The sequence below is a fragment of the Oncorhynchus mykiss genome, chromosome 22 (genome assembly GCF_057628025.1).
Source record: "Oncorhynchus mykiss isolate SJ-2025 chromosome 22, ASM5762802v1, whole genome shotgun sequence".
In the NCBI taxonomy this organism is placed as follows: domain Eukaryota; kingdom Metazoa; phylum Chordata; class Actinopteri; order Salmoniformes; family Salmonidae; genus Oncorhynchus; species Oncorhynchus mykiss.
Genome location: NC_143043.1, coordinates 4,174,203 through 4,191,581, shown reverse-complemented (window position 1 = coordinate 4,191,581; position 17,379 = coordinate 4,174,203). Strand labels below are relative to the sequence as shown.

General features: G+C 43.0%; 1 protein-coding gene across 2 annotated transcripts in view; it reads right to left on the bottom strand.

The window, feature by feature from the left end:
* Positions 1-17,379, bottom strand: part of dachd (dachshund d) — a 322,323-nt gene that overhangs the window by 20,413 nt on the left and 284,531 nt on the right. For both annotated transcript variants that reach the window (XM_036958501.2, XM_036958502.2), the window contains exons 7-8: positions 14,080-14,225; positions 6,027-6,174 (exon numbers count right to left, since the gene is read on the bottom strand). In XM_036958501.2, coding sequence (XP_036814396.1) covers positions 6,027-6,174; positions 14,080-14,225 — 294 coding nt within the window. The remainder of the gene's footprint in view (positions 1-6,026; positions 6,175-14,079; positions 14,226-17,379) is intronic.

The following is a 17,379-nucleotide window of genomic DNA, read 5'->3' as shown; positions in this document are numbered from 1 at the left end:
AAAAATAAAAGCAGCAAGCACCAGTGACCCGGCCAAGTGGTCAGATGAAGCAGATGCTAAGCTACAGGACTGGCCAAGTCATACCTAAATGTTTCAAACAGACCACCATAGTGCAAAAGAACACTAAGGTAACCTGGCTAAATTATTACCACCCCATAGCATTCACGTCGGTAGCCATGAAGTGCTTTGAAAGGCTGGTTATGGCTCACATCAACACCATCATGCCAGAAACCCTAGACTCATACCGCCCTAACAGATCCACAGATGACGCAATCTCAATCGCACTCCACACTGCCGTTTCCCACCTGGACAAAATGAACACCTATGAGTATGCTGTTCATTTACTACAGCTCAGCGTTCAACACCATAGCGCCCTGGGACTAAACACCTCCCTCTGCAAATGGATCCTGAACTTCCTGACGGGCCACCCCCAGGCGGTAAGGGTAGGAAACAACAACGCTGATCTTCAACACTGGAGCCCCTCAGGGGTGCGTGCTTATTGCCCTCCTGTACTCCCTGTTCGCCCACGACTGTGTGGCCAAGCACGACTCCAGCACAATCATTAAGTTTGCTGACGACACAATAGTGGTAAGCCAGATCACCGACAACGATGAGATAGCGTATAGGGAGGAGGTCAGAGACCTGGCAGTGTGGGCCTCTCTCTCACTGTGAGCAAGACAAAGGAGCTGATCATGGACTATAGGAAAAGGAGGGCCGAACAGACCCCCATCCCAATTAACATCGACAGGGCTGAAGTGGATCAGGTCGAGAGTTTCAAGTTCCTTGGTGTCCACATCACCAACAAAGTATCATGGTCCAAACACACCAAGACAGTTGTGAAGAGGCCACAACAACACCTTTTCCCCTCAAGAGAGTGAAGAGATTTGGTATGGGTTCCCAGATCCTCAAAAAGTTCTACAGCTGCACCATTGAGAGCATCCTGACCGGTTGCATTACCACCTGATATGGCAAGTGCTTGGCATTTTACCGGAAGGTGCTATAGATGGTAGTGTGTATGGACCTGTACATCACTGGGTCCAAGCTTCCTGACATCCAGGACATATATACAAGGAGGTGTCAGAGGAAAGCCGAAAAATTGTCAAAGACTCCAGTCACCCAAGTCATACACTGTTCTCTCTGCTACCGCATGCAAAAGGATCCTTAACAGCTTCTACCCCCAAGCCAAGACTGCTCAACAACTAAACTAATCAAATGGCCACATGGACTATTTACATTGAACACCCCCCTTTGTTTTTACACTGCTACTACTCGCTGTTTATTACCTATGCATAGTCACTTTACAAATGCCCTCGACTAACCTGTACACCCGCACATATACTCAGTACCGGTGCCCCCTGTATATCGCCCCGTTATTGTTATGTAAATGTATTGTGTTACCTATTGATTGTTTTTTGTTTTTTTACTTTAGTTTATTTAGTAGATATTTTACTAACTCTATTTTTTGATCTGCACTGTTTGTTAAGGACTTGTAAGTAAGCATGTTCACTGTAAGGTCTACTACACCTGTTGTATTCGGAGCATGTGACAAATACAATTTGATTTGATTGCTGGAAATAAGACTGCCTGAATTAGCAAACTATGTTGAACTCAAATCAGCCAACTGTTGGAGGGAACTTAAAGAAAATGAGCTAATTTCTAAGCTTGTTTTTATGAAATTGGCTCATTAAATAATAAAGTACTTGATTAAACTGTTGCAGAGCTTGATAAAACACACGTGTTAACTTAAGTTCTATTTGTGTCACTAATGCTTAGAATGACGATGAATCATTCATTTCTATAATTCAATATGGATCCATAATCATCTGATCTCTCGCTGTTGTGGGGAACAATACTAAGTGGTTCGTTCATTGGAAGCAGTGACATAGAAACATACAGCAGTTTTTTTATGTATGTACAGTATGACCCTGTTCATTAATTTAGATATGTGTGTTAAACTGTTTTAATAAGCTCTGAAACATGCACTCAATTGAATGTCAAGGGCTGTGTCCAAAATGGTACCCTATGGATCCAGTCAAAAGTAGTGCACTACATATGGTGCCATTTAGGACTCAAACAATGTATTTTCATTTAGATTCTGTAAGTAGGTTCAATGTACTGTGCTGTGTTCATATTGTGTAGTGCAGGAGTCTTCAACCTTTTCTTGCCCCAACAATTTCACGTATGTCATCACCAGTAGTCAATGAAGAAAAGGGCGGACCGTTCTATTGTATTGATCCATTCTAGTTATAATCTTAAAATGGTGCAATGCCGTGAAAAACTATTTGCAGCCTTTCTAACTTTCTATACTTTTGCATATTTTTGATACTGAATGTTATCAGATCTACAACCAATACTTACTATTAAATAAAGGAAACCTGAGTGAAAAAATAACATAACAATTACACACTTATTTTATTTGTGACTTACCACCTGGATTCGGTCTTATGTAGAAAAATGTGAAAGGTGTTTTTTTTTTACATTGGATAAAAGTAGAGACCCAGATCTACAAAATGGTATATCATGCACTGCATTTGAGGAAAAATGGGAAAGTAATTCTGCTTTGAAAGTTGATCAACTCACTTTCAAAATCCCCTTTGAATGTTTAGGTACCTAGTTAAGAGCTCTTCTTCGTCTACACCCATTCAGCATCGTTCACACCCTCTTAAGCCTTAGCCCCACCCATAACGTTTCGCTCTCAGAGCGCACACTTGACGTTCTGGCCCATCATTTGTTTATCTCTGGATAACATGAAAACAACCAGCTCTGTTGGCAACAATTTCATTACGCTTTTGGCAGACGTTTACCGACACTGGGCATATTCAACGTGTTGTACACATGTCACATAACGTTAGCTAACGAGACAGACAGCTAACATTAGCTAGTTAAACAACAATGAACAGTGCCAACAATGCCACAGTGCTGGGAGCTAAACAACCAGGTCCAATGTTAGCTAGCTAACATTAGGCTCTAACTAGAAAAGCAAACGGCTCTGGGATACGAATAATAACATCAGCTAGGGAGCCAGCCAGCTAACACTAGCTAGCTAACAGTACACTTTAACTTGAAATGAAATCAGTTTCTGTCAAAATTAGAAACGTGTAATATCTGAAAATATAGCTAGCTAACGTTAGACTATCTTACCCATATACATCATCATGCATGATGGACGCGTCTCCCTTTCAGGAATGTCATGCCACGTCCTTAGTTTGAAGATGTAATCCAGAGACAGGTGTTTCCTTCATCTCTTTAGCTATCATACTCTAATTCCACTGATTTCAAAACTTGATCCTCCAGAAAGTGGAGAGCAACACTTATGCAGCTCCACTACACAATACATGTAACACTCGTCGTCGGTGGAAGGCAGGGTGGACCAAAGCGCAGCGTGGAAAGTGTTCATGATATTTATTTTCAAGAAACACTCAAACAAAAATAACAATTTCAAAAAACAAATGTGAACAGTTCTGTCAGGCACAGACACTAAACAGAAAATAACACCCCACAAAACCCAAACGGAAAATCACAACTTATATATGATCCCCAATCAGAGACAACGATAGACAGCTGCCTCTGATTGGGAACCACACTCTACAAAATCAACAAAGAAATAGAAAACATAGATATTCCCACCTGAGTCACACCCTGACCTAACCAAACATAGAGAATAAATAAGGATCTGTACTGTCACACCCTGACCTTTGTACCCCCCCCAAAGGTGCGGACTCCGGCCGCAAACCTGAACCTATAGGGGAGGGTCCGGGTGGGCATCTACTCTCAGTGGGGGCTCCGGTGCCCCCGCTCCGCTTTAGGCTCCCCCCCTTTCGGTGGCGCCTCCGGTGTAGGGGTTGTCGCCGGGACCTCCGGACCGTAGATCGTCGCTGCAAGCTCTTGACTGGGGACCGTTGCTGGAGGCTCCGGACTGGGGACCCTCACTGCAGGCTCCGGACTCGGGACCGTCGCTGCAGGCTCCGGACTGGGGACCGTCGCTGCAGGCCACTGACTGGGGACTGTCGCTGCAGGCTCCGGACTGGGGACCGTCGCTGGAGGCTCCGGACGGGAGACTGTCGCTGGAGGCTCCGTACCCTGGATCTTCACTGCAGGTAGCCTTGGGCCATGGGTCCTCACTTGAGGCTTCGGCCATGGATCATCACTGGTGGCTTCGGGCCATGGATCATCACTGGAGGCTCCGGGCCGTGGATCATCACTGGAGGCTTTGTGCCATGGATCATCACTACAGGCTCCGGGCCATGGATCATCACTGGAGGCTTCGTGCGTGGAGCCGAAACAGGTCTCACCGGACTGAGGAGACGTACTGGAAGCCTGGTGCGTGGAGCTGCCACAGGGCTTACCAGGCTGGGGAGACATACTGGAGGCCTGGTACATGGAACCGGAACAGGTCTCACCGGACTGAGGAGACGTACTGGAAGCCTGGTGCGTGGAGCAGGCACCGGATACACTGGGCCGTGGAGGCGCACTGGAGGTCTCGAGCGTAGAGCTGGCACAACCCGTCCTGGCTGGATGCCCACTTCCGCCCGGAAAATGCTGGCACAGAGGGCACCGACCTGTGAATGCTCACTGGAGACACAGTGCGCATCACCGCATAACACGGTGCCTGACCAGTCACACACTCCCCACGGTAAGCACAGGGAGTTTGATTAGGTGTAAACCCTACCTCCGCCAATCTCCCCGAAAGCCTCCAGTGAAAACATTTTTTGGCGGGCTGCCTCTCGTGCTTCCGTCGTTGAGCTAACTCTTCGTATAGTCGCTAAGGTCTGGGTTTCCTGAATCGGGTCACATTTATTTAATAAAGTTATGCAACACCCAATGCCCATGTGTGAAAAAGGAGTTACCCCCTTACACTCAATAACTGGTTCTGCCACTTTTAGCTGCAATGACTCAACCAACCACTTCCTGTAGTTGTTGATCAGTCTCTCACATCGCTATGGAGGAATTTTGGCTCACTCTTCCATGCAGAACATTTAACTTAGTTAAATTTGTGAGTTTTCAGACATGAACATCTAATTTCAGGTCCTGCTACAACATCTCAATCGGGGTTAGGCCATTCCAAAACTTCAAATGTGTTGCTATTTAGCCATTTTCATTTCGACTTGATTGTGTGTTTTGGATCATTGTCTTGCTGACCTTCAGCTTCAGCTCACAGACAGATTGCCTGACAACTTGCCTTAATAGAAGGACACATGAATTATTCTCTGTATCAGAGAATTCTACAGGAGAATGTCAGGCCATCTGTCTGTGATCTGAAGCTGAAGCGCAGTTGGGTCATGCCTCAAGACAATGTTCGAAAACACACAACAACAAAAAAAGGTATGTCAAAATGTATCAAGCAAGTGAAAGTTACAAAAATTGTGGGATAACAGCTAAATTAAATCCAACTTATGCCATTGCGTGAAGTACACAATATAAGCACGAGCTGACAATAATTTACTATTTTTGACTGCTGTCATATTGACATTTCTATTCATTATAATGCCCTTATTGCTTTTGTGCCCAGTTTCACTATTTATCAAGGCCACTTGGTGCTTATAATGATGTTTAGGCTACTGATGTTTTCATCATTTGACTTCAGTGAGTATAATTGGCTCCAATGAGTGTAATATTACGAGTTGAGAAATAAATCTATTCTATTTTCTACTGTATATATTTCAATCGAAATGTGTTTATTCTGTTTTTGCTAGCAATATTCATGAAAACACTGTAAAGAAAATTCATTTTAATATTATTCTAATTTTGTTATATATTTTTACGGACCCCCTGCAGTACCGCCGTGGACCCTGGTTGAATATCCCTGGTGTCGTGTAATTGTTGTTCTTGTGAGCAGCAGCTAGTAGACTGCACTGCTATGTGACCCACACACAGAGACTCTGAGTCTCTCTATCACATACACAAACCCTCACTCTCTCTCTTTTCCCCCTGTCTTCCATCTCCATCTCTATCTCTCTCACTCTCTCTGCCAGGTGGTTGTCAGTACCTCTGTTATTTTGTGTGCAAACACACACACACACACCTACCTCTGTTCTTCTGTTCGATAGCGAGCTGTTTCTCCAGGGTCTCCCTGAGCTCTCTTTCCCTGAACAGCTCCATCTTCAGCTCCGTCTTCTCCAGCTGCACCTGCTTCTCCTGGGCCCGCGCGTTGTCAATTGCCACCTTCAGCAGGCCCTGCACACACACATACAAACACACACACACACCAGTTAGTAGAAATACACTCACAAGTGCATGCACACACACACACACACACACACACACACACACACACACACACACACACACACACACACACACACACACACACACACAATTACAGAGCATGTAAAGGTAAAATAAACTGCTTGAATGAGGGATAGTTATGTTTTATCAGTTACAGTACGTTTTTTTGTATGCGTTATCATTGTATTTCTTCATAGTAACAATTGAGTTAATTTTAAAAAATGTGTCAAGTGTGTGAGATGGAGTGATTGAGGTTTGTCTGACCCCTCTTGGTCATAGTTGTGAAATACAGGTGGACGGATAGAGAAGTATCATCTTTATCTTGTTAACGCCTGTTCTATCTTACTTTTCATCTACAGAGCTCAGACCCCTTGACTTTTTCCACATGTTGTTACGTTACAGCCCTATTCTAAAATTGATTCAAATATGTATTTTCCTCTCGTCAATCTACACACAATAGCCCATAATGACAAACTAAAAACAGTTATAAAAAATAAAATAAAAAACAGAAATACCTTATTATATGAGTATTCAGACCCTTTGTTATGAGCCTTGAAGTTGAGCTCAGGTGCATCCTGCTTCCATTGATCATTCTTGAGATGTTTCTACAACTTGATTAGAGTCCACCTCTGGTAAATTAAATTAATTGGACTTGATTTGGAAAGGCACACACCTATCTATATAAGGTTGACAGTGCATGTCAGAGCAATAACCAAGCCACGAGGTCAAAGGAACTGTCTACAGAGCTCCGGGACAGGATTGTGCCGAGGCACAGACCCGGGGAAGGATACCCAAACATTGCTGCAGCATTGAAGGTCCCCAAGAACACAGTGGCCTCCATCATTCTTAAATGGAATACATTTGGAACCACCAAGACTCTTCCAAGAACTGGTCGCCTGGCCAAACTGAGCAATCGGGGGAGAAGGGCCATGGTCAGGGAGGTGACCAAGAACACAATGGTCACTCTGACAGAGCTCCAGAGTTCCTCTGTGGAGATGAAAGAACCTTCCAGAAGGACAACCATCTCTGCAGCACTCCACCAATCAGGTCTTTAAAGTAGAGTGACCAGACGGAAGCCACTCCTCAGTAAAAGGCACATGACAGCCCATTTGGAGCACCGCTCATCACCTGGCCAATACCATCACTACAGTGAAGCATGGTGGTGGCAGCATCATACTGTGGGGGGGGGGGGGGGTTCAGCGGAAGGGACTGGGAGACTAGTCAGGATCGAGGGAAAGATGAATGGAGCAAAGTACAGAGAGATCCTTGATGAAAACCTGCTCCAGAGTGCTCAGGACCTCAGACTGAGGTGAAGGTTCACCTTCCAACAGGACAACGACCCTAGGTAGACAGCCAAGACAATGCAGCAATGGCTTCGGGACAAGTTTCTGAATGTCCTTGACTGGCCCGGCCAGAGCCCGGACTTGAACCCGATCAAACTTTCTGGAGAGACCTGAAAATTGCTGTGCAGCGACGCTCCCCATCCAATCTGACAGAGCTTGAGAAGATCTGGGAATGGGAGAAACTCACCTAATACAGCTGTGCCAAGATTGTAGCGTCATACCCAAGAACACTCAAAGCTGTAATCACTGTCAAGGTGCTTTAAAAAAAGTACTGAGTAAAGGGTCTGAATACCGAGCACGCCCCCGTTCTCATTGACGGGCTGTAGTGGAGCAGGTTGAGAGCTTCAAGTTCTTCGGTGTCCACATCAACAACAAACTAGAATGGTCCAAACACACCAAGACAGTCGTGAAGAGGGCACGACTCAGGAAACTAAAAAGCTTTGGCGTGCGTCCTGAGATCCTCAAAAGGTTCTACAGCTGCAACATCGAGAGCACTGGTTGCATCGCTGCCTGGTACGGCAATTGCTCGGCCTCTGACCGCAAGGCACTACAGAGGGTAGTGCGTATGGCCCAGTACATCACTGGGGCTAAGCTACCTGCCACCCAGGACCTCTACACCAGGCGGTGTCAGAGGAAGGCCCTAAAAATTGTCAAAGACCCCCGCCACCCCAGTCATAGACTGTTCTCTCTACTACCGCATGGAAAATGGTAGCGGAGTGCCAAGTCTAGGACAAAAAGGCTTCTCAACAGTTTTTACACCCAAGCCATAAGACTCCTGAACAGGTAATCAAATGGCTACCCGGACTACCCGGACTATTAGCTACACTCTGTTTATCATATATGCATAGTCACTTTAACTATACATTCATGTACATACAGTACTACCTCAATTGGTTATTGTGTGTAGATTGATGAGGGAAAAAACTATTTAATACATTTTAGAATAAGGCTGTAACATAACAAAATGTGGAAAAGGTCAAGGGTCTGAATACTTTCTGAATGCATTGTATAATCCTTTTTGACCTCAATAAGGACCTATTGCCCTAGGTCTAGGTCTGGGATTTCCGAGACTATTTCCGAGACTAACTATCTATGAATGATACCAACTGAGATACAAAAATCTCTCTCAGGCTTTTACAGCCATGCTACTACTACTGTTCGAATACTTATTATTATAGTCTCCGTTCTGTGCAGTGTCTGTTTCCACAACAATTACTCTCCATCTACATGTAATTACACCAAATGCAGTGGGCTATAGTTTACTAATTGTTGGTTCCCATGACCCCAATTTAGACATAGCTGCTTTATCTCAATTATCTGCTCGGTTCCATTTTGTTGATTTGTATATAAATATTAAATGCCGAGATCATTATCAGAGATTACTTACTTTAGTGTTGGAGTTGTGTATGTATGTGTGTTGTTTTCTAATTAATGCACAGACCAAAGGGATAACCGTGGAGGACTCTGATGTCTGTGGTATCGGAGTATCAGAGCAGCGAGCAAGGGAGTGCTGTATCCACATCATTACACTCTGATATACACTGAACAAAATTATAAACGCAACATGCAACAATTTCAAAGATGTTACAGTTCATATAAGAAAATCAGTCAATTTAAATCACTTCATTAGGCCCTAATCAATGGATTTCACATGACTGGGAATACAGATATGTATCTATTGGTCACAGATACCTTAAAAAAAAACGCTTTGGGCAAGGTGTGCCGCTAGCGACCCACCTCGACAACATCCGGGAGAAATTGCAGAGCGCTAAATTCAAATTACAAAAATAGTAATAATAAACATGCATGAAAATACAAGTGTTATAAATCGGTTAAAATTTTAACTTCTTGTTAATCCAGGTGCCTTTTCAGATTTCAAAAAGGCTTTACGGCAAAAGCATACCATGCGATTATCTGAGGACAGCACCCCACTTACAAAAGCATACAAACATTTTACAACCAGGCAGAGGAGTCACGAAAGTCAGAAATAGCGATAAAATAAATCACTTACCTTTGAAGATCTTCCTCTATTGGCAATCCAAAGGGTCCCAGCTACACATTAAATGGTTGTTTTGTTCTGGAGCGGCAGGGTAGCCTAGTGGTTAGAGCGTTGGACTAGTAACCAGAAGGTAACCGGAAGGTTGCAAGTTCAAACCCCCGAGCTGACAAGGTACAAATCTGTTGTTCTGCCCCTGAACAGGCAGTTAACCCACTGTTCCTAGGCCGTCATTGAAAATAACAATTTGTTCTTAACTGACTTGCATAGTTAAATAAAGGTTAAAAAAATGAAAAAAATATCCCAAAAGCCCGTTTATTTCAGTAATCCACTGGCTCAAAGGTGGTCAAAACATGCAGAAGAATACATCCTAATAGTACCGGTAAAGTTTGTCGAAACATGTCAAATTATGTTTACGATTAATCCTCAGGTTGTCAATTGTCTAAATAATCGATAATATTTCAACCAGACAAAAACATTTTCAATAGGAAGAAAAAAGAACAAAGAACACAGTCACGCCAGTACTGCATGATTCCATAGACCACTTACCAAAAGTCTTATTCAAAGGTGAATATTTATAATGTTATTTCTGGCTTTTGTTGACTGCACAATATGACGGATATCTTTGTGGCTTGTTTGGGCTCTGAGCGCTGTACTCAGATTATTGCATGGTTTGCTTTTTCCATAAAGCTTTTTTGAAATCTGACACAGCGGTTGCATTAAGGAGAAGTGTATCTAAAGTTCCATGTATAACACTTGTATTTTCATCAACATTTATGATGAGTATTTCTGTAAATTGATGTGACTTTCTGCAAAATCATCGGATGTTTTTGGAACTACTGAACATAACACGCAAATGAACACTGAGATTTTTTTATATAAATATTAACTTTATCGAACTAAACATACATTTATTGTGTAACATGAAGTCATATTAGTGTCATCTGACGAAGATCTTCAAAGGTTAGTGATTCATTTTATCTCTATTTCTGATTTTTGTGACTCTTCTCTTTGGCTGGAAAAATGGCTGCGTTTGTCTGTGACTTGGCTCTGACCTAACATAATTGTTTGTGGTGCTTTCGCCGTAAAGCCTATTTGAAATCAGACACTGTGGTGGGATTAACAAGAAGAGTATCTTTAAAATGGTGTGAAATACTTGTATGTTTGAGGAATTTTTATTATTGGATTTCTGTTGTTTTGAATTTGGCGCCCTGCACTGTCACTGGCTGTTGTCATATCAATCCTGTTAGCAGGATCCCAGCCCTAAGAAGTTATACTCACAGACATTATTGTAACAGTTTTAGAAACTTCAGAGTGTTTTCTATTCAAATCTACCACTTACATGCATACGCTTCTGGGCCTAAGTAACAGGCAGTTTACTTTGGACACGTTTGTCATCCAAACTTCAAAATACTGCCCCCTAGCCCAAAGAAGTTAAAATAAGGTAGGGTTGTGGATAAGAAAACCAGTCAGTTTCTGGTGTGACCACCATTTGTCTCGTGCAGCACGACACATCTCCTTCGCATACATTTGATCAGGCTGTTGATTGTGGCCAGTGGAATATTGTCCCACTCCTCTTCAATGGCTGGATATTGGTGGGAACTGGAACACGCTGTCAATCCAGAGCATCCCAAACAGGCTCAATGGGTGACATGTCTGGTGAGTATGGAGGCCATGGAAGAACTGGGATATTTTCAGCAGAATGGCACGACAATGGGCCTCAGGATCTTGTCATGGTATCTCTGTGCATTCAAATAGCCATTGATGGAATGCAATTGTGTTTGTTGTCCTTAGCTTATGCCTGCCAATGCCTGCCAATACCATAACCTCACCACCACCATGGGGCACTCTGTTGACATCAGCAAACGCGATGCCATACCCTCTGCCCGGTACAGTTGAAATTGGGATTCATCCGTGAAGAGCACAGTGACCATCGAGTTACCATCAAAGTCATTGAAGTCAGTTACGACGCTGAACTGCAGTCAGGTCAAGACCCTGGTGAGGACGACGAGCACGCAGATTAGCTTCCCCGAGACGGTTGCTGACAGTTTGTGCAGAAATTCTTCTGTTGTACACAGTTTAATCAGCTGTCCGGGTGGCTGGTCTCATACAGTCTCGCAGGTGAAGAAGCTGGATGTGGAGGTCCTGGGCTGGTGTGGTTACACGTGGTCTGCGTTTGTGAGGCTGGTTAGACGTACTGCCAAATTCTCTAAAACAACGTTGGAGGCGGCTTATGGTAGAGAAATGAACATTACATTCTCTGGTAACAGCTCTGGTGGACATTCCTGCATTCAGAATGCCAATTGCCTGCTCCCTCAAAACTTGTGGCATTGTATTTTGTGACAAAACTGCACATTTTAGAGTGGCCTATTATTGCCCCCAGCACAAGGTGCAGCGTGTAATGATCATGCTATTTTTGTTCAGTATTGAATGGCAAGATATTAATTTATTTGAATGCAGGTTACCTATTATTACATTTTTTGTATAAATGTTTTTAAAACATTACATTTTTTTTATATAACCTTTTTTCTCACCAATTTCATGATCTCCAATTGGTAGTTACAGTCTTGTCTCATCGCTGCAACTCCCGTACGGACTCGGGAGAGGCAAAAGTCGAGAGCCATGCGTCCTCCGAAACACAACCCAGCCAAGCCGCACTGCTCCTTGACACAATGCCCACTTAACCTGGAAGCCAGCCGCACCAATGTGTTGGAGGAAATAACATACAACTGGCGACCGTGTCAGCGTGCATTGCACCTGGCCTGCCACAGTAGTCACTAGTGAGCGATGGGACAAGAGCATTCCAGACGACGCTGGTCCAATTATGCTCCGCCCCATGGGTCTCCCGGTCGCAGCCGGCTGCGACAGAGCCTGGACTCGAAACAGGATCTCTAGTGGCACAGCTAGCACTGCGATGCAGTGCCTTAGACCACTGCTCCACTCGGGAGGCCTCACAGTGAATACGATTATATGGAACTCGATGCCTTGATCCTAGATCAGTACTCCCATACTGAGATGCTTCGTGAATACAGACCCTGGTCTTTACAATTGCAGCCTAAATGGTACTTAAGATAAACGGCTATACTAACCAAAGTTTTCTTTACTCTATTGCTATTTGTAAGATCTACCTGTGTATTAGCTAGGATATTCTATTCTATTCTATTTCTAAGGTCTACTTGTATAGTATTGCTAAGGCCTACCAGTATAGTATTGCTAAGGCCTACCTGTATAGCATTGCTAAGGCATACCTGTAGAGTATTACTAAGACATACTTGTATCGTATTGCTAAGGCCTACCAGTATAGTATTGCTAAGGCCTACCTGTAGAGTATCACTAAGACATACTTGTATAGTATTGCTAAGGCCTACCAGTATAGTATTGCTAAGTCCTACCTGTATAGCATTGCTAAGGCATACCTGCAGAGTATTACTAAGACATACTTGTATAGTATTGCTAAGATCTACCTGTAAACTATTGCTAAGGCTTACCTGTAGAGTATTGGTAAGGCCTACCTGTATAGTATTGCTAAGGCCTTACTGTATAGAGAAGAACAAGCCTGGAAGGAGGAGAGATGACTAGAAACTATTTGGTTGACCATTTTATGTGTGGATTACTTGTCGAGTAGAGGACCTTGTGCATTTCAAGTAAAATAACAACTCAATGTTTATATCCCTGGACAAATTAGCTAGCAACAGCAAGCTAGCTAAATAGGACAAATTAGCTAGCAAGTGCAAGCTAACTAGCTAAATTGCCATAAATATTTAATGCTTTTCAACCTGTCCCCAAATTAATATAATTGGTTCAGAGTTTGTTTAGATATTTGAACCTGCGTGTCGTGATCGCGTTTGGTGTGGGGGGGACAAAATATATTTATGCACGATGGCGTGTTTGGGTTCCGTGTCATAAGAGACGGTAGCAGCAATATTATGTACAAAATGAGTGAAAAACAATGAGACGGTAGCAGCAATATTATGTACAAAATGAGTGAAAAACAATGAGACGGTAGCAGCAATATTATGTACAAAATGAGTGAAAAACAATGAGACGGTAGCAGCAATATTATGTACAAAATGAGTGAAAAACAATGAGACGGTAGCAGCAATATTATGTACAAAATGAGTGAAAAACAATGCGAAAAAATAAACAAAATAGCAGTTGGTTAGGAGCCAGTAAAACAGCAGCCGGTGGTCCGGTGCCACTTTGAAGAATATAAAATATATTTTTATTTGTTTAACACTTTTTTGGTTACTACATAATTCCATGTGTGTTATTTCATCATTTTCATGTCTTCACTATTATTCTACAAAGTAAGAAAATAGTAAAAATAAAGAAAAATCCTAAAATGAGTAGCTCTGTCCAAACTTGTGACTGGTACTGTAAGTGTATGTTAGTGAGGAGCACCTCGATTGGTCAGACCTACTGTACCTGTATGTTAGTGAGGAGCACCTCGATTGGTCAGACCTACTGTACCTGTATGTTAGTGAGGAGCACCTCGATTGGTCAGACCTACTGTACCTGTATGTTAGTGAGGAGATTCTCAATAGATGACAGGCCGTCTGGGAACAGGAATGGCGAAGGGAAGCCAGGTGGTAGACCTTGTCCAGCCAGTGACAGCCTCTCGTAGCTGTCTCTCGCCGTCGGGGTGCACATTGGATTGTCATCTGGAATACAGAACAAGTAAGGACATGATTATTTATTGACAGCTTTGAAATAAAACACAGTACTTTACATAGTGGTTTATATACTTTTTTTCAGCTGTGATACATTTTTAATCATATATTTAAGTATCCTACTGTGCATCCAAACAGTAGCTTGACTCTTATTGGTTGACAACAGTAGTTGTATTAAGTACTGAAGCCTATGACTCAGTCAATCAGTGCTCTCAGGTCCACTCTGATAGAAAATCCAGTCCAGGGCTAAATCTGAAAAGCATTTCTTGAAAAAGCAGTGCCTCCTTCTCAAATCACCTTGGATGAGAGGATTCAAGGTTTCTTCTCATCCAATGTTTTTCGAGAATGAGATCACAAGAACTCACAAAAAGACTATTGAGATTCAATCCAGTCTGCATTGTCTACTCTACACTGTCTCTCAGGGTCTAACCAAAGGGTTAACCTTCATCCATCCAGGACACAAATTCAGCTTTTCCCATTGAAGGGAGTAAATCATGTGGATTCCCAAATAAGAAGAAGCAGGCCTACAGAGCTCCATTACCTCGGCTGGATCAGCTTCCTTTGTGTACGCACGCACGGGTGCCTGTCAAACTTATAGGATGACATCATCCACCATTCATCACCAACAGAGGGCCAGGCAGGGCCCTGCCATCTGCTGTACACACTATCCATAACACACCAGGGAGAGAGAGAGCGATGTGTGTATGCGTGTGTATGTGCAAAATATCTATCTGTGTCATCATTGATATGTTTCTATATGTTTGCTTTGGTAATGTATGTGTTCAACACATCCATGACAATAAAGACTTCTGAATTTAATTAAATTGAATTGATAGAGAGCACTAGATAAAGAAAGAGAGAGAGAGATATTACACTCTGTCAGGAAGAGGTACCACTTTGCCAATAAAAACTTCTGAATTTAATTAAATTGAATTGAGAGAGAGATAGCTAGATAACGAAAGAGAGAGCGAGAGAGAGACATTACACTCTGTCAGGAAGAGGTTCCACTTTATGTTTATGTCTGAAGAGCCTTAATAATAAGTCAACCACTTATACCACACACATGCACGCACACACGCAGCTTTATTTTTGTAAAATGTCAGGACTTTTTGGGTAGTGAAAATGTTTGACCATTTAAAATCCTATTTTCCCTAACCCTACCCCTAACCTAACCGTAACCCCCAAAATCCCAACCGTAACCCTAACCCTAACCTCAACCCCAAAACCCTGAACCTAATCCTTAAAATAGCAATTGAAAAAATTGAGGACATGAAGTTATTTGATTTCCTACCTTTTCAGAATATTCAGGTGAATTGTTAGGACATTAGGGTCCTGATAAGGTAGGAAAACAAGAACACACACACGCCTCAAAATGATATATTATATGTGCCATCAGTTGTCCCTCTTTTCTCCATTTTGATCAAATCCACTCTATTTCCTCTAATGCTGCACCCTGACTGTGCTCTGTGCAGGTCCCCTCTCTCCCCTCTCATCCACTATTCATACATGTTTACGTGGCAGAGTGAGTGCTGCACAAAAACAGACAAGCTCCCTCCTCACAGTCCCTCTCTCTCCTCTCTCTTTCCCTCCTCACGGTCTCTCTCCCTCCCCCCCCCCCTCTCTTTCTCTCTCTCCTCCCATCAATATTCACTAACGCCAGCCAAGTGGTAGGAACAGCTGGTTGGCCATTAATTAGTTTAAAGTATTTATTTCACCCATCCTCAGAGCAGATTGAACAAAAACATTGGAGATTATACAGAGCATCTGCAAATGCCCTGGAAACATGGGCTCAGCAGCAGGCAGTGGAGTGTTAGAGTGCTCGGATCCACAGTTAATAGAGTTTGTAATTTGGAAGAAAATAATCTGTATACATTTTTGGGGAGAGGGAAAAAGAGAGTGGAATATGCACTGTTGGTCCGTGGAGAGCGGCAACAACCTCTCTGCTCTGTTTTCCTCCTCTTGTTTTATATTTTCCCTCCTGATGAATGGATGCCTAATGGATTCAAATCAGTTTATCATTTGACTTCATTAAAAAATAATGAACTGCCTACTTTTAAGAAGTCACTTCTGTGGTAATTTGCTGTTGTTCATGTTTTTACTGCTTTATTGTGGGATGACTGAGCATATGAGAGAATGACATCCTCTCTAACAAGAGCTCCAGCAAAAAAACTCATTTGAATGAGCATATGAGACAATGGCATCCTCTCTAACAAGAGCTCCAGTGAAAAACTCATTTGACTGAGCATATGAGAGAATGGCATCCTCTAACAAGAGCTCCAGTGAAAAACTCATTTGACTGAGCATATGAGAGAATGGCATCCTCCCTAACAAGAGCTCCAGCGAAAAACTCATTTGACTGAGCATATGAGAGAATGGCATCCTCCCTAACAAGAGCTCCAGCGAAAAACTCATTTGACTGAGCATATGAGAGAATGGCATCCTCTCTAACAAGAGCTCCAGCGAAAAACTCATTTGACTGAGCATATGAGAGAATGGCATCCTCTCTAACAAGAGCTCCAGCGAAAAACTCATTTGACTGAGCATATGAGAGAATGGCATCCTCTCTAACAAGAGCTCCAGCGAAAAACTCATTTGACTGAGCATATGAGAGAATGGCATCCTCTCTAACAAGAGCTCCAGTGAAAAACTCATTTGACTGAGCATATGAGCATATTTTTTTTACTGTTACACTGAAATGAAACTACGATATAATTTAAAATACTTGGCACATGATTGGAATGGCGCCTTAAAGCGGCTGACAACACTATCAACATAACCACCGAACTCCAACGACCTCTGATGTTGTTCATATACATATACAACATCTACCATTTGCATTCATTACATTACACTTTATATAGCCCCCTCTCTGATCACTACTGCAAATATCTCTGTCCAATAAAATCAGCATAACTGCTACCAACGCTAGTAGACTTCAACATAGTGCCCTCCAAGCTCATCACTAAGCTCAGGGCCATGGGTCTGAACCCCTCCCTGGGCAACTGGTTTCTGGACTTCCTGATGGGCCCGACCACGGGTGGTGAAGGTAGGCAACAACACCTCCTCCACACTGATGTTCAACACGGGGGCTCCATAGGGAGAGGGTGGAGAGGGTCAAAAGCTTAAAGTTCCTCGGCATCCACAA